Source organism: Myotis lucifugus, unplaced genomic scaffold, assembly GCF_000147115.1.
Source record: "Myotis lucifugus unplaced genomic scaffold, Myoluc2.0 scaffold_91, whole genome shotgun sequence".
Lineage (NCBI taxonomy): Eukaryota > Metazoa > Chordata > Mammalia > Chiroptera > Vespertilionidae > Myotis > Myotis lucifugus.
The window spans coordinates 2,259,162-2,280,395 of NW_005871139.1; the positions used below are offsets into that span (position 1 = coordinate 2,259,162).

General features: G+C 40.8%; 2 protein-coding genes across 6 annotated transcripts in view; one reads left to right on the plus strand and one right to left on the minus strand.

Annotated features, from left to right (window-relative positions):
- The window catches only part of SENP1 (SUMO1/sentrin specific peptidase 1), a 49,871-nt gene extending 40,719 nt beyond the window's left edge, over positions 1 to 9,152 (minus strand). The window contains exons 1-5 of one of the 4 annotated variants that reach the window (XM_006091485.3): positions 8,248 to 8,853; positions 5,239 to 5,286; positions 3,180 to 3,310; positions 1,873 to 1,957; positions 992 to 1,033 (exon numbers count right to left, since the gene is read on the minus strand). In XM_006091485.3, coding sequence (XP_006091547.1) covers positions 992 to 1,033; positions 1,873 to 1,957; positions 3,180 to 3,310; positions 5,239 to 5,242 — 262 coding nt within the window. In that variant the 5' untranslated portion in view covers positions 5,243 to 5,286; positions 8,248 to 8,853. Of the gene's footprint in view, positions 1 to 991; positions 1,034 to 1,872; positions 1,958 to 3,179; positions 3,311 to 5,238; positions 5,287 to 7,889; positions 8,098 to 8,247; positions 8,854 to 8,878 lie in introns of those variants that run through there. The other 3 variants (XM_023756306.1, XM_014458194.2, XM_023756307.1) reach the window with 3 other exon arrangements.
- The window catches only part of PFKM (phosphofructokinase, muscle), a 41,521-nt gene continuing 28,500 nt past the window's right edge, over positions 8,214 to 21,234 (plus strand). Inside the window, exon 1 of one of the 2 annotated variants that reach the window (XM_014458192.2) lies at positions 8,214 to 8,265. Coding sequence is in view for 1 of the 2 variants with exons in the window: in XM_023756304.1 (XP_023612072.1) it covers positions 10,935 to 11,328 (394 nt within the window). In the remaining variant the exon portion in view is untranslated. Of the gene's footprint in view, positions 8,266 to 10,930; positions 11,329 to 21,234 lie in introns of those variants that run through there. The other variant, XM_023756304.1, reaches the window with a different exon arrangement.

Genomic DNA, 21,234 nt, shown 5'->3' on the forward strand with positions numbered 1-21,234 from the left:
TCTGTAGGACATGCAATGAACGGAAATAAGTATGGCAAAGAAAGTTTTAAAAAGCACACGGTAAAAAGTAGATTTAAATGAAAAACTTTATTATAAGAAAAAGGTATATAGACCCTTGACATTCAAGATTTAAAATTCTGATTTTTAGAGAATGACCTTAGAGGTCTTGGAGATAAGGACAAATATAGGAAAAATGTAACTCTCAAAAATAATTTAACTGAGATAAAAGCCAGGAATTTGGCCAAATATCACTATAGTCAAGAACATGATGATTTGAGAGGAGTTAAGGATGAGTTGAATTAGAGGAGATTGTGACTATAATTTTCCCTATAAAACTGTTTATTATTGAGCAATTATTTTTAACTAAAAGCAAATATTCCATCCAATGGTAAATCAGCATGTGAAATTACAAGGAAACACAAACTGAGTTCAAATGGAAATATTAATTATCTGATTTCATTATCCACTCAACTACCCTTCCCTTAGGATTAATAATGAGCTATCAAACCAGCTTTCAGGTTCTTTGCTCATCAGAAAGGATTTTTCAATAATAATGATGACTGCCCTGGCTGGTTTGGCTCCGTGCTTAGAGCATCAGTCCATGGACTGAAGGGTGGCAGGTTCGATTCTGGTCAACGGCAGGTACCTTGGTTGCAAGCTCCATCCCTGGCCCCAGTCAGGGCTCACGCGGGAGGCAGACAGTTGATGTGTCTCTCTCACATTGATGTTCTCTCACATCGATGTTTCTCTCTCTGTCTTTCCCCCTCCCTTAAACTCTCTCTAAAAATCAATGGAAAAATATCCTCAGGTAAGAATTAACAAAAAAACAATAATAAGAACCATGACAACTGATTTGTCTATACAAATTATGCACATACTATGTGGAGACCATTTCCCATCCCAGTAGAGGAAATCCAATGCCCAGGATAAATTACCACCCACCTAAATGACATTTAAATATAATATAAATCTAAAAGAGCATCATACTAACGTCTTTTTAGGGGAGGAGATCTCATCTTGCTGACAAAGAATCCTGAGGAAGCCAAATAACAACAATAATTATTACTTGCATTTCATACTTATTATGTTTATCCTTATAAAAATCTCACTGAGGCAGGTTCAGTGGTATTACTAATATTCCCATATTTGTGATAACATGGGGAGATTGAAGCAGGAGTGAAAAGACATAGGAAAACACTAATATCTTCCTGAGTCTGCCAAGAGGCTAACGAGCAAAAATTCTTCGTTTCCCCAAGACAGAACCAGAAAATCTTTGGAAGTCCAAATCTTAGGAAGGGGAGATGCAAAGTCAGGCAGCCCAGGGGCTAGAACAGCCTAGAGAATGCTGACTTCTGTCATGGATCACAAGCTGAATAGGCAAGCCCTTAAATATGCAAGCATGGCTGTGGCAGGTGCTAGATAGAGACATGTAGTTAACATTTCCTGCCCTGATGGAGGGATACACTTGGGCAGAAATAAATTTTCAGAATTCATGCTTTCAAGCAGAATTGAAAAAGGCTAACTTTGAGCTTTAAATCAATAAAATAACCTTTACATCACACAGACATATCTAAAACAAAACAAAACAAAACACTGTAGTGCTTTTTACAATGACATAATGAACAAGTAGGAGAATGGATTTCAAAACAACTTTTCCATTAAAAAATATTTAGTCGAGACTAGATCAGTTAAATATCATAGCAACAACATACACATACACACATACACAGCTTACTAAAATGATGTGTTAGTGGAGAAAATACTATTTTGCTTTTGACAATGCTTTCACTTTTACAGATGGCAAACACAAATGATACACTAGGAAGAAATCTGAAAGGTATGTAGGTTTTGACTCCAAGTAATGTATCATACCTGAATAATAATTTGAACTATAAGCTGCACTTCTTGTAGAACATGTATAAGATCCGTCCAAATCTCCTTGCCTGGAAGGTAATATCTAAACAAAGCAGAAGATTTTTCTGAAATCATATTCTGACAATAAAATGTAGTAAGAATTTATACTAGAAAAATATGTATCATTAAACAAGATTATGACCTATTTCAGAATTCAATACAGGGTAGGGCAAAAGTAAGTTTACAGTTGTGAGCACATGAAACAGTTTATTTTTGTATTATTATTTATTAATTATTGTGTTATTTTCCATATGAACAACTGTAAACCTACCTTTTTGCCCATCCCTGTATAACTAATTATATTTATACATATTATAAATTAAACAACATACTACTAAGTAAGAAAAACATAGTCTGATAAAATGAGGCTTCAAGGAGAAAAAACAGGCAAAAATATCTGTTATACAATTTAATTCAAAAACTGCTCATGAGAAGGTAACTATACATTTAGTATTTCCTGTTCTGAAAACCAGTGTATCATATATCAAAAAGGCAGACAAAGTCAATCTGACTTATTTTTTTGAAAACTTTACAAAGTTTTTAATCAGGGGTGGTGCTGCTCCCCAGTATAAATCTGGAAATGTGTGTATATATATTCAGTTATTAAAATAATTCTTAAGGGAAGATGCTACAGGTATTTAGTACACAGGGGCCAAGGATGCTAAACATTCTGCTATGCTTAAATCAGATTCACACAGCAAAGAATCACCTTATTCAAATTAGTAATGGCTTTCCTACTGAAAAAGACTGCTTTATTAATATTGCTCCTCAAACTTTAATGTGCATATAAATCAGCTGGAGATTTTTAAAAACGTAGATTCTTATTCAGTAGGTATGGGTGAAGCCTGAAATTCTGCATTTCCAACAAGCTCCCAGGTGATGATGCTGCTGCTGGTCCTTTGAGAATAAAAGCTTTATAGCATGGAAAAATCTCAGAACTGCTGTATATTCACAAATATACACACCCCATTTAATGCTCAGCAATTTTAAGATACAGTTTAAAACAACATAGATCTGAGTACTGATAATTGTAAAATTCAGAGGAATAACAAAGAGTTTTCTCAAAGGTACTGTTGTCAAAGAACTCATGCATAGTCTGGTTCTTGTCTTAACTTAATATATCAAACAGAATTTCAAACATTAGAGTCACTGATTCTAAAGAGGTTATATATATGCTTGTTCTTTTGAGTTTGCCGTTAAACTACATAAGATGAAAACTTAAGCCAAAATAATTCATTAACTGACAAAAGAAAATTATTTCTAACCTGATGGTCAGAAAGTGAAAGCTGGTCCTCTGGAAAACCTGTTTGCGACAGGAGATGGGTTTTGAATATGGAGTTGTGGTTCACTAAAGTTACTTCTCCAGCATCCATTCTCATCCCATCAGCAATATCATCTGGAGAAAGAGTCCGGATTAGTTCAAGTCACATAATGCTTTAATAAGTACTTTATTATACATCAGTCTTTTCACTTAATAAATGTAATTTCCAGCCCTGGCCGGGTGGCTCAGTTGGTTGGAGCATCAGTCCATAAACCAAAAGGTTACAGGTTCAATCCCCATTTGGGGCAATTACAAGAGGCAATTGATTGATTTTTATCTCTCACATTGATGTTTCTCTTTCTCTCCCTCCTTTTCTCTTTCTCTAAAAATCAATAAAAACATGTCCTCAGGTAAGGATGATAACAATAATAATTCCCAAAGACCAGCCATGTAATAAGACCTCTCCTTCATAAATAACCATTGGCAAGAAATCTCAAAACTGTCAAGAGTTAAATGCAAAATTTTAAAATAATGACATTTCCCCCAAATAAATTTTTGAATGTTTTAACTGTAGAAAAAATTTTAATATAATAAGAATGGAGCAAAATTTCACAATTCAAAAAACAAACACTAGTTAACAGTGGTTTATTTCTTCTGTTTTAATTCAAAAAAATTAATCGACCTAAAAATGTTCTGCCAAAAACATTTATTCATATGGCTCTTAACAGACATCAGCTCAATCACTGTAATATTATGGCAGAATCTTACTTTACAACCATTTTTTGAGAACTTTGTTACTTTCTTATAAAAGAGTAGAATAGAAACAAATAATAAAGGAACTCAATTACTTATAATATCAGCAATGAGAAAAAGGGGAAACAAATGACAAGAATGTACACAAAGCAAAAGGGAAAAACAGAAACAAGAGAGAAGACCAATGTGAATTTAAAAGGAGCAGATAGAATGTTTTAAGATCTAACTGTATAGATTTTCAGCCTACTTTTTTTTTAAAAATTTATTGATTTTAGAGCGACAAGTGGGGGGGCCACTTATTTATGCATTCACTAGTTGATTCCTGTATGTGCCCTAACCATGGATCAAACCCACAACCTTAGTGTATCGGGATGATGCTTTAAATCAGAGGTGGGAAACGTCCAGCCCTTGGGCCCTATAAGGCCCCTGGAATCACTTGGTCTGGTCCTGCCAAGGCATGAGGGGTGAGTTAATTCAATGTTTGACCAAATATAGCTGGCTAATTTTTAAGTTGATAATTCTGTATGGCCCGAGAATGTTATAAATATCCAAATGGCCCTTGGCAGAAAAAAGGTCCCCCACCCCTGCTCTACTAGTAAATGATGCTCTAACCAACTGAGCTACCCAGCCAGGGCTCTCAATCTTGACCTTAATTTGGCTACTAGTCTTGACCTTATATTGACCCCCCTTTACAGACATAAAGTACCTTGAATAGTGGAAAATGTTCCAGTCACAACTGTCAGTGCCACTAGCTAAATAAAACTTAAAATTTACCTTAATCAAATTATTTATCATATAGAAGGAAATATAACAGTACTAAAGGACAAGGACTCTGGAACCAGGCTGCCTGAGTTTAAATCCTGGCTCTCCCAGTTATAGTTGTGTGACCCTAGGCAAGTTTCTTAAGCTCTGTGTGTAAGTTTCCTTGTTGATATAATGGGGATAACAGTGCCTATTTTGTAGGTACCATAGGTACCCTTGTAAGATGATTGTAAATTAAATAAATACATTTTAAGTAATTAGAACAGGGCCTCGCACATAGTAAATGTCTGCTGGTGTGTATTATTTGGCTTTTTCAATACAATGAATGAGAAAATGCTTCCCAACAATCCTATAGACCAAGTCTCAACTAAAAGAAAAGTGTTTGGTATACTGTATTACATAATTAGTATGAGATCTCCCTTAAAATTATTAAGCACAAAAATGCAAATATTAAAAATGTTAAGGAAACCCATTCTTCCAATTCAGCTTAACTAATCAGAGTAACTACAACTAGAAGGACTGAATGATCACTTCATAATCAGTCTTACCCATGTCAGGTCTTTTCACATCACTGACTTTAGCAGAAATACAAAGTCCTGTAAAAGAAAGCAGAAAACAGAAAGGTTATACACTGCAATATCTCCTTCATTTAATTATAAAACAGGAAACCACTCAGAAGTGAAATTTGTGTTTTTAGTGGAGAAAAATATAAGGTGATAAGGAGAGTTGAGTTGATGGGAAGAAAATGCGAACTGTAACTAGCCGGAGGTCTTTCCAAACATTTCTACAATCTGTGCTATACTAAACAGCAAGTATGGACTACCCACAGAATCACAGAATATTACATCAAGAAGCAAGTTAGGAGAGCCAACCCTTTGGACATTCATTTGCATTTGGTCATAAAGTTGACTAGTGACTACACTGAAATTCCCAACCCATTGCTCTTGCTATTATCTCATGCTAAACTATTTCATAAACAAGTGATAGATCTTGTGGTGGTCCTATTAAGACTTGTCTTCCATACACGTCTTATTCAGTAGCCAAACATAAAGCTACTGATATTCTGAGGACAGTCAAGGAATGTCCCAGTAGTACTAAATACTTTCTCCCCATAGTTATTCAAACTGCTAGAATTCAAAGCTCTTTTGCTTATATGAAATTACTTTCTCCTCTGGTGGATCTAATTTTCCCAGAAAAGGAAGTTAAAAGCCTAACTGCTTGGGACTAGGTTAATAAACATACCCTCAGCACACATACTTCTTGGCAGATTTCCAAGAGAAGACTAGGCATGATAGTCACACTTACATTACTCATACTCCTATCACCATTATTTTAAAAAAAGATTGAATACTTCATCAACTACAGAGTGGTAACAGGTATTCGCTATGATCACAACAAAGTGCACACACAAAGAAAGGCTGCTTCAGCAAACAAGACATCAAAGAATTTGAGAGATTATGTCCGAGAGGTTAAGTGACTTGTCTAAAATCACACAGATGGAGCAAAGGGAAAGCAAAAACCCAGGTATCCTGACTTAAAAGCAAATGTGATTTTCAACAAACATCACAAAACTTCTCATCCTTTAACATATCCTCAATTCAAGGAGTCATACACTTTAGCAAGATAAAAGCAAACCCTAGCTAATTCTAGGGAATCTATGCTGTTTTATGATTTTAAATAATTAAAGCCCTAAATTTACATTTTCATACAAATATATCCAGCTTCTTCAGTGTGCTTATGGTACTTTCATTTTGCCACTTTGCAGTAGCATTGGGAGAAGGGACATTTAACCCAAGATTCAACATGAAATGCTGGATCTGGAACCTTTGGTGCCACCAAAATTCTTATAAGCATAAACATTTTTTCCTTTTTAGAAAAGTATTCTAATAACTCATTTTCTAGCTCACATTGGTCATTTATTTTACTGAAAGAACATAAATAGTTACAGATATTCATGTGAAGTCAATTTAGTAACTGAACAGAAGATAACGGGAAATCTGAAAGAAAAAAACGGCAAAGTCCTGACAGTAACAGAATGTAACAAGTATGACAAAACATTTATGTGCTTACATACATGCAAAGAGGTGATTATAAGAGAATGTTTAGAGATATGAAGTTACTAGAAAGTATATACGGTAGGAACCACTGTACAATTAGCGTTAGCCAGGGCCAAGATGTGGTTAGAACCATTTATGATATGAAAAGGGTGTGGAAGTAATCATGTGAATCACCCTACTTTGTGCTCTGGAAAACTCTGTATATGATACAGTTTGTACTATATCATCATGTTTTTGTTTTTGGTATTTTTACATGTATTCTCTCCCAATTAAACTCTAACACCTTATACACTAAGAAACTTCTTGCACACACACACACATTTACTGTGCACCAATTGCACACACACAAGATACTGAGGATAAGAAGAATAAGAACTGGTCCCTGCTGCTGAGAAGAGCACTGTCTACTGGGGGAAGTAAGATCCATAAATGGATATTTACAGCAAGACAATAAAGCTAATGCAATTGGTAGATGTGGGAGTCAGGTAAAGGAAAGGCTTGCAAAGCAGTAGTTAAGAGTTACATCATCTTAGCCTGAAGTAGCAGAACCTGTTTTTAATCCATTTGCTCCTCTAGATTTAACTCATCAGATGGGTGATATGAAGACCATATTAATTGTAATCAGATAAAAATGAATGAAGTTTCCAAAATGGAACTAAAGCCCTAGCCGGTTGGGATAATTAATTGTAATCAGGTAAAAAATGAATGAGGTTTCCAAACTGGATCTAGAGCCCGAGCCCTAGCCTGTTCAGCTCACTGGATAGAGCTTCGGCCTTCGGACAGAAGGGTCCCAGGTTGATTCGGGTCAAGGGCAGGTACCTTGGTTGCAGGCTCCTCCCCTGCCTGGGCCCAGGTCAGGGTGTGTGCAGGAGGCAACCAATCGATGGGTTTCTCTCACATGGATGTCCTCCCCTCTCTTCCACTCTCTCTAAAAGATCAATGGAAAAATATCCAGAGATGAAGATTAACAACAACAAAAAAAAGATTAATTCTTTAAACATACACAGACGCAAAAAAAAAAAAATGGCACTGGAGGGGGGCGGGTAAGGAAGAAAATCTCTAAATTGGAAGTGAAGGAATCATGCTTAAAGAGATGCTTAAAGTTTCACTGTAAATGTAATTTCCAATTTAGTGTAATTTACCTTTCAATAGGCGTCCTTAACACAAATTATCTTTATAAAGAGTAAAGGTCCGGCCTATTCCATCCACAATACCCAATTAGAACAGGAACCCCAAGTCGAATGGTTGGTGGGCTACAGAGGGTTGTACAGACGTTTTGTAAGAATCACCATCACCCCGATTATAGTCAGCGTAGCAAACGCGAAGTGCCTTTAACAAGGCTGAGTGGAGAGCGATAAAGGAGCAAGTTACTGCCAGCAAGATAGTTGCGATGCTGCCCCCGCCACCCCTACCCAGAAATCATCAAGCTCGGGAAGAGCTGAGCGCACAGCCAGAGAGACCACGGCAGGGGGCATCGGGAGAGGCTCCTCGCCGACTTACCGGGAGGCGATGAGCCAGGTAAGCAAACCGCGGCGGGTAGGGGGGTTCATGGCCGGGGCAGGAGGGTCCGGACGTTTCTTTCCGGCGGTGGCACTAGCGACCTCACATCTCGGGGAGATACCACAGAGTAAACGAGTGCGAGAAATGGTTACGGGAGACGCAGAAGCAGTCGAGAGATACCAGTCAGGTCTCAAGGAAGGCGGGAGAGGAAGCAGGTGGGGAAAAAAAGAAAAGAAAAGCTGATCTTCCCGGCCATAACAGCTTTCCCGTGAGATGACCCGGCTCTGGCGGGAAAGCCCCGAAATCCCAACCGGCCTGTTTCCCCACAAGGAGAGCTGGGCGCCGAGACGGGGGCTGCCGGAAGGGCGGGGAGACCGCCTCCCCACCGCCCAAGGGGAAAAGGCCTGAAGGAACGGCTCCCGGAGCCTAACGGCCGCCGGCCGGGTCGCCGGTGGACAGCTCCGGGGAGGGGAGGTGGTCCCAGGGGGCGGGGCAGAGGGAACAGCGCCGTCCCCACAGCCGTCCTCGCTTCCGCCCAGCCCAGCCCAGGTTGCGGGGCCCGGAGCAGCACAACTTCCCGGCCCAGGCTCCCTCCATCCTCCCCCTCCCCCAGCTTCCCGCCGCCACTCACCGAACCGGAACCGGCTGCTATACGAAGGGGTTTCCGGTCGGGCGCGGAACGTAAAACCCGGGAACGGCCGCGAACCGGAACCGCCTCCCCAACACCGGAAGAGCCGTTCGGTGGCTGAGGAGGAAGGGGGTTGGGGCGGGAGGTCAAAGAGCACAGTGAAGTACCCGCGGAACGCCTGCGCAGTGTGACGAGGCTCAGAAACCTAGGAAGCATCTGAGGCTGCAGTCACAATTTCTCTGATCTTTCAGTTTGGGCTTTTTCTTGTTCCCGGAATACTGTTCGTGTGCCTTCCGTCCTTCGCTTTTCTCTGTTCCCCCGACCCCCTCACCCGCCGTCTTCTGGTTCCGGTGGGCGATTATTGCTTACAGCTCCAGTTTCCATGGCAGCCTTCTCCTGGCCTTTCATCTGCTGGAACCTGTTGCCACCTTGGCAGATGCAGACCTGAGAGCTCAATCAAGCTCAGGCTATATTGTGTTTTGAGAATCACAGAACGTTAGTGATTGTAGAGGATTTTGGAGATAGTTTAACAGTTTCAGAAAAGTGAAATATTTTCCCAAAGTTATAAAGTGTATAGCAGATCTGGGATTAGGAAATAAGTTTCTTAACTTGCAGACCGGTACTCTGCACCACATCATGCTTGATTGGCCATTAGGGAAAAGAAAAAAAATGGGGGAAGGGGAGGGGAAGAGAGCTTCGTATTGGCATAGGTTAAATTCTAAACATGTAAAAACGCCCAGAACTCTTGAGGAGTTTGAAACAGGGGTGTAGGTGTGAGGAAAGCTATTGGGGATCCACCAGAGATCTACTTTTCTAAATAAAGAGAAGAAAGGACCAAAGGGTCTGCCCTCTGAGGAACTAAATGGCCCTGGTGGTGTTCCTGTGACCGAATTGATTAACCTGTAATCTGTGCCATACTTTTTTTTTCTTTAGATAAAATATTATAGGTTTATTTAAATGTGTCATACTTTTTAAGAGAAAATAATGGAGAGAAATATGTTTGTTCATTCAGCTTTTGGGGCCTGCCTAGAAACCTAGCAGAAATGCTCCTAAGTAGGTACTCTAGACCCAAATGATAGCCACAGTCTGAGCTCAGACTTGAAGAATGGAAGCCGCTGGAGGCCCCCAGCCTCTTAGCTACTCTTAGCAGCTGGGAAAGGAGTGCTTGCTGAGTTCAGGGGATCTTGCTCTGTCATGTGTATAAAAGTAGATTTTTTGTATCACTTTGTAGGTTGAAGTTTAGACTGTCAGGTCATAAGTCCTGTTAGCAGTGAACATACCTGGTCTGTGTCACTTTTGTTCATCTTACTCATTTCACAAATCTGTTCATTTGGATTAAACTTTCTCTATTTCTAGGAGTCAGCCATGCATAAAGAGGAACTGCATCTGAAATTTTTCATGTGCGTGATTCAATCTCGCCAATTAGTCAGGACTCCTCAGAGAACAGGTACCTTTGTCTCTTGAATGGAGGCTCAATACAGGTTGTGAGACTTACTAATAATGTAAATGCAGGCTTTAGGGGTCAACTGACATTTATTCCATGATAAAATATTTGTCACTCAGTCGTTTTATTTCCTGGTACAAGTATCAGGTGAGATTTTGGCCTGATACGTGCAGATAAGCCCTAGGCAGATGAGGAGGACTTGGGAATGAGATTTATAGTACATGAGCTAGTAGTTGATTTCTTGTCCTTTGTGAATTATTTTAATCTTTCTGGGCTCATCTATGGGGGTCCTTGTTCCCATTGTAATTGATACTCCGAAAGTTGTAAAATAAAGAGTCCCAAAGAAAACTGACTTTCTCTTCTACCCCAGTCTCAAAGAATCTAGTTACGTTTTCTGCTTTCCCCCATTTGTATCAAAGGAGTAGAACCTTTTTGAGATAAGATAGTTGTTGAGAAGAGTCGTTACTTTTCTAATTTTTCGCTGGATTTATGGAAAGAGGGCCTGAGAGGCATAGAGAGAATAAAAGTGAATAAGGAGCATTGCCTTCCCTGAATCTCACCATGAGGGTGACTTAAACATGTTGTTTCTCAGCTGAGGAAGCTTCAACTTCCAGCATGCTCATACAAAAGGAAGGTGAGGAAGCTTCAACTTCCAGCATGCTCATACAAAAGGAAGGTGAGGAAGCTTCAACTTCCAGCATGCTCATACAAAAGGAAGGTGAGGAAGCTTCAACTTCCAGCATGCTCATACAAAAGGAAGGTGAGGAAGCTTCAACTTCCAGCATGCTCATACAAAAGGAAGGTGAGGAAGCTTCAACTTCCAGCATGCTCATACAAAAGGAAGGTGAGGAAGCTTCAACTTCCAGCATGCTCATACAAAAGGAAAGTGAGGAAGCTTCAACTTCCAGCATACTCATACAAAAGCCACCACCTGAGGCAGACGGTTCGAAGAATCTAGATACTGTGGATGATCCAGACACCATGGAAGGCATACCTATTTTCGCAAATGGTGAGGCGTGTGGTTAAACAGGGAGGAATGTGGAAAGGAGTATTGGAAAGTGAAAAATTTATGCATAGCATTATAATTTAGGATAGATCTACCAAATTTGAATTATGAGTTAAAACACAAGGTGGGAGGGGGGGGAGAGAGAGAGGTAAATACATAGATACCATCTTGGGAACTTTAGAAAGAGGGACAATTCTCTAAGAATAATTGCTTGATTTAGTCAATAGTTAAGTAGATTGGTGCCCTTATAATTGTAAGCTACCAATCTGGTTTATCCTATTATCAGCAACCTTGACACATAAAAATGTGAACTTTAAAAATGGATTAGATTAAGGAGTTATTATATTGCAAAGTAATTCCAAATATTGTAAAAAATATTCACCTTAGGAACCATTTAATAACAAATTTCTCTTGTATGTTTTACATAGTGTTCATTTCATAAGCAATTTATATGAAACTTCAGAAACACATCTTTGTTTCTTCTCAACTTAAATATGTCTATATTGGAGTCAGTTCACTGCAAACACTTATTGAGTTCCCACTATGTACCCAGTAATATACTAAAAATGATAGAGAGGATATATATATATATATATATATATATATATATATATATATATAGTCTGGTGCATGAATTCATGACCAGTGGGGTCCCTCGGCCTGGCCTGCGGGATCAGGCCGAAACCAGCTCTCCGACATCGCCCGAGGGGTGCTGGATTGCGAGAGGACGCAGGCCAGGCCCAGGGACACCACTGGTGCACAATTCGGGCCAGGGAGGGATGCGGGAGGTTGGCCAGCTGGGGAGAGACTGCAGGAGGGCTCCGGGGCGTGTCCAGACCTTCTCGCTCAGTACACATTGGCCAGACCCCAGCAGCAAGCTAACCTACCAGTTGGAGTGTCTGCCCCCTGTTGGTCAGTGCATGTCATAGCGAGCAGTTGAGCGGCCTTAGCATATCATTAATATATTACACTTTGATTGGTTGAACAGATGACCAGATGACTGGACACTTATCATATTAGGCTTTTATTATATAGGATATACAGTGGGGCCTTGACTTACGAGTGTCCCGACTAACGAGTTTTTTGAGATATGAGCCGTCTCTCGGCCGAATTTTTGCTTTGAGTTGCGAGCTAAAATTCAGGTTACGAGCCAGCTTCAGATACCCCACTGCTAGTTGGCGCAGCGAACGTCACAGTGAACGCCACAACATCAGCCCAGCATCATGTGTCTCACTCATTCACTGTTGATTTGACATACGAGTAATTTGAGTTACGAGCTCCGTCACGGAACGAATTAAACTCGTAAGTCAAGGCCCCACTGTATATGACATAACCTTACCATTGTCCCAATAGTTTGTATTTTGGAAATGCCTTAGAGCAGTGGTCAGCAAACTGTGGCTCGCGAGCCACATGTGGCTCTTTCTCCCCTTGAGTGTGGCTCTTCCACAAAATACCGACTTCTGCGCATGGGCCACGAAGTTTCAATCGCACTGTACATGCGCGCCTGCACGTGGTATTTTGTGGAAGAGCCACACTCAAGGGGCCAAAGAGCCTCATGTGGCTCGCGAGCCACAGTTTGCCCCGACCTCTGCCTTAGAGTGTATTTACTCCAACTCTTTATATTTTCAGAAGGAATTCAGATCTACAAAGGTTTTCCTCAAGAAGTTAAATTCACTGGAGTAATTACTCCCAGCACCTGTGAAAAATGTAGTACTATTTATTAACTAATCTTTTTGAGCATTTACTATTTGAAGTCATTGTACTAGACTCAGCGGGAGATGAGAAAATGAACTGGAGACTCCCTGTCCTCCAGGAGCTGCAGGTTAAGGAGGGAAATAATAGAAGTCAATGTTAAATTAAGAGCTTGATTACTTTGATTCAAAAAGTTGAATTTCAAAAGAGATGTCATAGTTGCCAGGAAGCAAAATCTCAACAAATTGAGAAAATGCTCTGGCGAATGGCAATTTTACAGTTTATTTTATACATTAGAATCAAAGTAGGAGCCGAAAGGGGGTTTACATGAAATTTACTGGAGAAAGCAAAGTGGGGAAATCTCTGAGATTGGATAAAGAGTAAAATGGAGAGACACATCTTTTACATTGGTGGCTATAGGATAGTTAGCAATTCACGTTTATAGCACAGAGAGATGGTATTCAGGAACAACATAACAATGAGGGGTTCTGTGGTCTCTACTCTGGTGCCCTGAGGGGTCTGGAAAAGGAGATTACTCTGACATTCCAAAGAGGAAAAAAACACACACAACAGAAACAACCCAGAGGTATGTTATCTTAGATGCAAAAAGGCCACAGACAGGCTTACTCAAATAAGACTGATCTTTGTCAAGGAAGCTACAGGCCTAGGACCTGCCATGAGCCCCTTTTAGTTAGGAATTCTTATGTTCAGACCATCTGATATGGTTACTTTTAGAGTTTGTAGGGCCTACCATGCTGGCCTCCTCTTAGCTTATCAGGTTTAGTATGTGGCTCCTTTTTTGTTCATATATATCAAGTGTGTGTGTGGTTTATGTCCCTTTAATCAGATTTACTTGCCCATGAATGAAAAGCCATGAGGTACAAGAAATAAACCCAGCTGGTGGCCTTGTCCTATAGTTTCTTTTGAATTTGCATAGATTATTTCTTTTTATTTTAGAGAGAAAGAGAGACAGCGACAGAGACATTGATTCATTGTTCTGCTTCTTTATGCATTTATGGGTTGATTTTTGTATGTGCCCTGACAGGGAATTAAACCCTCAACCTTGGAGTGTCGGGACCACACTCTAAGCAACTGAACCACCCGGCCAGGGCTAGATTTTTCTTATTTTCCCTCAACTCTCCTGCTTTTCCCATTCTCGTTTTGCTCTATACCTAATACTCTCCTCAGACTCCCTTTGCTCTGATGACCCATTTGGACCTATTTCTGTGTTTTGAACTCAGCAGTATCCCATGGAAAAAATTCTGATGTTCAACTTCTGCCTTTAAGCATTAAGGCCTCAGATAAGAGCTATATCTAACTCTTTCAACTTTCCCACTAAAGAGGAAGTATCAAATATACATCTTACCTATTAGCCCCATTGGGGATCTCCCTTCCTCTGTTCCTGTCTTCTCTCTGCCTGCTTCCCTATTACATTTCCTCTTTCCTTCTTACCTCCCTCCTTTTCTCCCTCCTTCTTTTCATTTCTTCCAAGAAAATTTGCACACACTCTGTCAGGCATTGTAAACAAAATAGATACATTGCCCACCCTCATGAAATTTATAGTCTTGTGGGAGTAAGATAGTAATCAAATAACACACACACACACACATATGCCTTCTCTATATATAAAAGCCTAAGCGACCAAACGACTAAATGATTGGTCGCTATGACGCACATTGACCACCAGGGGGCAGATGCTCAATGCAGGAGCTGCCCCCTGGTGTTCAGTGCGCTCCCACAGCGGGAGCACCACTCAGCTGACTGATCCACCGTCCCAGTGGCCCACCAGCCTGGTGGTAGCCACTCACTCCCTCAATAGTTCCCAGGTCCAATCTCCAGAGAACAAGCCAGGCCCAATCCTGACAGCACCGCTGGCCTCCTGGAAGTAAGCCTCGGGCATTGCGGCTGCTTCCCTTCCCTAGACACTCCACAGGAAGAAACAATATAAAAGCCTCCGCCAGGTGGCTCCCGACAACCAGCGCAAAAGTCAGCAGGACAGATCTGGATCCCAGGCTGGCAAGGGCACCCCACCGACTGCCCAGAGGGCCGATTGCATCCCAGTCTCCCTCACCTCCCTCCAGATGGGCACCAGACTCAGGGCTCACGGCCACTGTGGCAAACATGAGCCTTTCCCAATTGGGACTGACTGGGTGCGAGCCAGAGGCAGGCGCAGTGGGGCCAGGATGAGTGGGAGCAGCAGGCAGGAGCAGCAGGTGGCGTTGGACTGCGGGTTTCAGCCAGATCCCCGAAGGCCAACCCCAAGGGACCCCACCCGTGCACGAATTTGTGCACCAGGCCTCCGGTATATATATAAAACCCTAAGCAACCGTTCAACCAGTCGACCGTGGATCACTTACTATGATGCTCACTGACCACCAGGGGGAAGATGCTCAATGGAGGAGCTGCCCCCTGGTGGTCAGTGAGCTCCCATAGCAGGAGTGCCACTCAGCTGACCAATGGGCGCCAGACACCAGGCTTATGGCTGGCGAGCGTAGCTGCAGTGCACGAGCCTCTCCTGCTGCAGCTGTGGTGGCTCAGGTGCAGCAGCGGGTCTGGGATGAGCGGGAGCGGGACTCAGGCTCCTCCCCAGCCACCTGCCACTTTGCGCACTACTACATCCCCCGCCAGAGGTCCCGGATTGCGAGAGGGCGCAGGCCAGGCTGAGGGACCCCACCAGTATGTGAATCTGTGCACTGGGCCTCTAGTGGTTAGATAATTAGAATGGTGCTAGGCCAATGAAGGAAAATAATACCTACCATGTAATCAAAATATAAAACTGGACCTAATCTGGACTGAGAAGTCAGAAAAACCCTTTCTCAGGAAGACCTGAGAGATGAGTATGCATTAGACAGGCAATGAAGGAAGAAGAGTTTTCTGAAAAAAGGGACTGTGAGCTCTGAAATGAAAAGGAGTTTGGCTCTTTGGAGGAATAGAGAAGGCCCATACAACATGAGTGAGAGGAAGAGTAGTTGGAGAATGAACTATAAAAATTGTATTGGTGCCCGGCTACTGTGGCTCAGTGGTTGAGCATCAACCAGGAGGTCATGGTTTGATTCCCTGTCAGGGCACATGTCCAAGTTTTGGGCTCAATCCCCAGTAGGGGGCATGCAGGAGACAGCTGATGGGTGATTCTCTCTCATCATTGATGTTTCTATCCATTTCTCCCTTTCTCTCTCTGAAATCAGTAAGAACATATTAAGAAAAAAAAACAATTGTATTAGAGCCAAATGATAATATACCTTCTAGGTCTTACCATTCCCGAGCTATGGGAAATCACTAAAGAGTGACAGGATCTTTAAAGAGGGTCATATTTGTGTTTTTAAAAGGTCATTTTGGCTCCTGGGTTGAGGATGGATTGGAAGGGGAAAAAGTAGTTACCTGCTGTGGTGGTAATACCATTGCCTTGCTCCATTTCTCAAATCTAGGCAATGCAATTCTATTGGCAGAGGTGAGCCCAGAGCTACTGATGCCCAAACACCCCAAAATCCTGGCCCAATGTCCCTCTGCTGCTGTTGCCAGCCTGAAAAAAAAATATAGGGACTCCCTGCAGGATGTCTGCTCCTTGCTCTAAGTGAAGCTATGTATGGAGAAGCTGGAAAAGTGGAAAACATTTTGTTTCTAGTCATACACCTGGCAGGGAAGCAGCTACAGCTGCAATTTTCTCCAACTCCCTGCCAATCAGTAGACCAAGCATGTCAAACTCTCAGCCCACGGGCCACAAGCAGCTCACAACAAATATTTTTGCGGCCTAGCCAATATAACTATGTAAGAAACGTTTTAATAAAAATTTCTTAACTTAATTTTTTACAATATCCTGTTATACATAATTATTAATAACGAACTACAACGTTCACTAATGATTGATTACTATAATCATGTTGCATTCATTTCCCTTATGTGCCTTACACGCAGGCACACCATTTCTCTCTACTAATACCAGCAGCGATTATTTTAGCAGCCGATTGCCACGTCATTAGTCTTAGACTGACTTGTTTGGTGTGCGCAACAGGAACTATTTCGCTTTCGTAAAACAAGAAAAATAGGTTTATTTGCATTACACTTATTAATTTGTGCAGTTATTCAGTGTCTGGTAAGTTAATGTTCAAGAAAAAATACTAATTTTTATTAAAATGTTCCATGATTTTATGTTAATGATTACTCATTTATTTCAGCCCTTTGTATTCAGCATGTTTCTATCAAAATAAACCTATGTTTCTATGAAAATTGAAGCTTTTGTTTTTTTGCTGCCCACATAAACTTAAACCTTGTTTATTTGGCCTGTGTTAGCCTTTGAGTTTGACATGCTTGGTACTATAGACAGTTTCTGGCCAATAGAGGATCAACTTCCAACATAAGGAAGGCATTTGATCTTGCATTGGAGCACAGCAAAGGAGTGAGTCACCTAGGCCCATAACCTTTGCAAAGAAAGGTGGTTAGCATTCTCAGATAGCCACTCATTGGGGACAACTACCTCCAGGACAAAGGTTCAGGGGCAGTTTTATGGGCCAGGCTCTGGACCAGCAGATCCAACTGCTATCAAAAGTCTCTCCTGCTCTGGCCGGGTAGCTCAGTTGGTTAGAGCATTGTCCCGATATGCCAAGATTGTGGGTTTGATCCCCCATCAGGGCTCATACAAGGAGCAACCAATGAATGCATAAATAAGTGGAATAACAAATGGATATTTATCTTTCTCTCTTCCCTTCCTTCTCCCTCCCCTCATCTCTCTAAGCATGTCCTTGGCTGGGGATTAAAAATAAGTAATTTTTTTAAAAACCTCTCCTATTCACTGATGAGCAACAGGCCTTGGTTGGTAACCTGTGACTCTTGAGAAGACTACTTTCTGGGCTGCAAATGGAGGGTCAGGCCAAGATAGCAGAGTTACACCCATCTGCCATCTGTGCCACAGCTTCTCCCCAAAGCACAAGACCTTACTATCATATTCTTTATTTCATACAGGCTACCTGTCATCAGCATTGCCCATGCCCCACCAGCTTCTGTTCCTGTGACAGTGTACGCATACGTAGGTGGTTTATGCAGACTGAGATGCAAACTTACCCTAATATTGTGAGAGCAACTGATAAGTAGAGATGATTGCTCCCCATAGCCCAAGTTCTTCCTAAGCAGGTACACAAGTTCCCCGTATATAGATGCAATGTTATAGTGATCCAAGAGCCTGCATTTTTGGTGAAGGAAAATCAGTGGAGTTCTGTCTCTATCAAGATGACCTTAATCTCAACTTTGAGCTTCTGACCCCAAACTTCCAGAACCAGCTCCAGAGAACATGAGTTTTCCTAAAGCTAAAACTCCCAGGGCTCTTATAATGTCAATTGAATTTGGAAGATAATTGAGTGGATAATGCTTTTCTTCTAGTCAAATCTGCAAGCATACCAGTTAGAACTGTGGAACACTTATCTTTCATCGATGATCTTATATTTCCTCTTGGACCACTGTACTCTGGGCAATCCTCTATTAAACTACCTCTCAATTAACCCAGGAAAATGTATTTAAGAGCATAAAGGTATATTCCTTGGCCCATATGCTTACTAAACAGCTAAGCCTTCCACATTAGTCTTGATGAGGTGTTAGCAGGTCTGAAGAAGACTCCCAGGATTGTCTTACAAAATGATTATTTATCTTCTCTGCTCTGATATCCCCAAAAGTTTACTTCTTTAAGGAAAGAAAAAGATTATCTGTTCTAAGCTGGAGGCTGCATACCTCAGCTAAAGAGTTTATTTACCTCTGCCCTAATCAAAACTTGAAGTAGTGCCTTTGACCTGCAGTAGGGATCGTCTTATTAACTGTGATCTCTTCTCTGAGCTAACTTTCTCAAGAATTGATACTAATTGGTGGAAATGACTCCTTAGGAGCCATCTAGGCCTTTGAGACATGTAGATTATCGACGTGATGGTGTTCTTGGACCTCCACAACCTGGAACAGTGGTTCTCAAATCTTATTGTGTATCTGAATCACCTGCAGGGCTTGCTACCCCCACTGCTGCACCCGCCCCCAGAGTTTCTGATTCAGTAGGTCCCAGGTAGGCCCAAGATTTGCTTTTCTGACAAGTATTCAGGTGATGCTTAATCTACTGGACTGGAACTGAGAACCATTGTCTTAATCCAGTGTTCTTTGTCAGTAACTTAGATATTAGTGGCTGGTGGAGGCTGCTGTCTCCAGGAGTCATCCCTTCCCAGTTAGAGCTAAAGATGACTCTCCAGTGCAGACAATGGTTTCATAACTAGGCCCAAGGACTGTCCTCATGGAGCTTACATTCTCATGAGGAAGACAGTCTATGAGGCCAGCATTACTATCATACTAAAACCAAAGACATCACAAGAAAAGAAAACTATATATCAACATCTCTTAACATAAACACAAAAATCCTTAAAATATTAGCAAATCAAATCCAAAAAAGTATAAAAAGAATTATTTGTGATGACCAAGGGGATTTATCTCAGGAATGCAAACATTCAAAAATCAATTTATATAATCCATCATGTAAACAAAGCAAAATAGAAAAATCACTTGATCATATCAATATATGCAGAAAAGTCATTTAACAAATTCAACACGAAATCATAACAAATACTCAGTAAACTAGAAATATAGGGGAACTGTCTCAACTTGCTAGATTACAAAAAACCTACAGCTAACATCATACTAGTGAAAAACGAAGCTTTTCCACTAAGATCAGGTACAGAGCAAAGATGTTCCCTCTCATCGCTCCTTTTCCACATTTTATTGGAAGTCCTTGCTAATTCAATAATGCAATAAAATGAAATAAAAAGTGTACAGATTGAGAAGGAAGACATAAAACTGTTTTTTTCTCACAGATGATATGATCATCTAAGTAGAAAATCTGTAGAAGTTTGCATGATAGGTTAATATGTAAAAGTCAATTGCTTTCCTATATATCAAAAATGAACATGTAGAATTATAAACTAAAAACACAAATACCATTTTATTAGCAGCCCAAAAGTGAAATAATTGGGCATAAATTTAACAACATATATAAGATCTTCATGAAGAAAACTACAAAACTGATGAATGAAATAAAATAAACACATAAATACATCCTATATAATAAAACTCTAACATGCAAATCGACCGAACAGAGGAACGACCAGCAGAATGACCAGTCTCTATGATGCACACTGACCACCAGGGGGCAGATGCTCAACACAGGAGCTGCCCCCAGCCCGCAGGCCCTGACTGGCAGCAGTGGTGGGGGCCGGCGAGCTAGCAGTGCCAGGCCAGCCAAGGCGGATGCCAGCTCTGCCTCTGATCATCACCCCGCCAGTCACCCCACAAATCGGCCCTATCACCAGCCAGGCCTAGGGGCCCTACCCGTGTACAAATTTCATGCACCAGGCCTCTAGTAAATACAGAAATACATAAATAAATTCCATGTTCACAGATAGGAAGACTCAATATTGTCTAGAAGTCAGTTCTTCTCAACTTGATCTACAGATTCAATGCAATCCCAGTCAAAATCCCAGAAAGTAATTTTATGGATATCAACGAACTAATTCTAAAGCTTATATGGAAGAGCCAAGACAATATTGAAGGAAAACTAAGTTGTAGACCTGATACTATCCAACTTCAAGATTTACTATTGAGCTACAGTAGTCAAAACAGTGTAGTACTGGTGAAAGAATGAATAAATAGAGCAGTGGAACAGAATAGAGAGCCAGCCACAGATCTACAGAAATATAGGCAACTATTCTTTGACAAAGGAGCCAAGACAATACAATGGAGCAAAGATAGTCTTTCCAACAAATGGTGTTGGAACAATTGGACATGTGCACAAAAATAAATGAATCCATATATAGAACTCCACCCTTCACAAAAACTAACTCAAAACAAGTGCTAGACTTCATGTAAAATGCAGAACTACAAAGCTTCTAGAAGATAACATAGGAGGAAACCTAAATGACATAAAATACAACATAAAATAATTGATAAGTACAACTTCATTAAAATTAAAGTATACAATTTAATTTTTTTACTACTAGTATATTCATAGAATTGTGCAGTCACTCTAAATTTAGGACATTTTCATTATCAAAAAAAAAATCCTTTACTCATTGGCAGTTACTCCTTGTTTCCCTGCAGCCCTGCGTAATATAATTGTGAATCTACTTTCTATCTCTATAGGTTTGCCTATTCTGGACATTTCATATCAATGGAATTATATATGTGGTTTTTTGTGACTGGCTT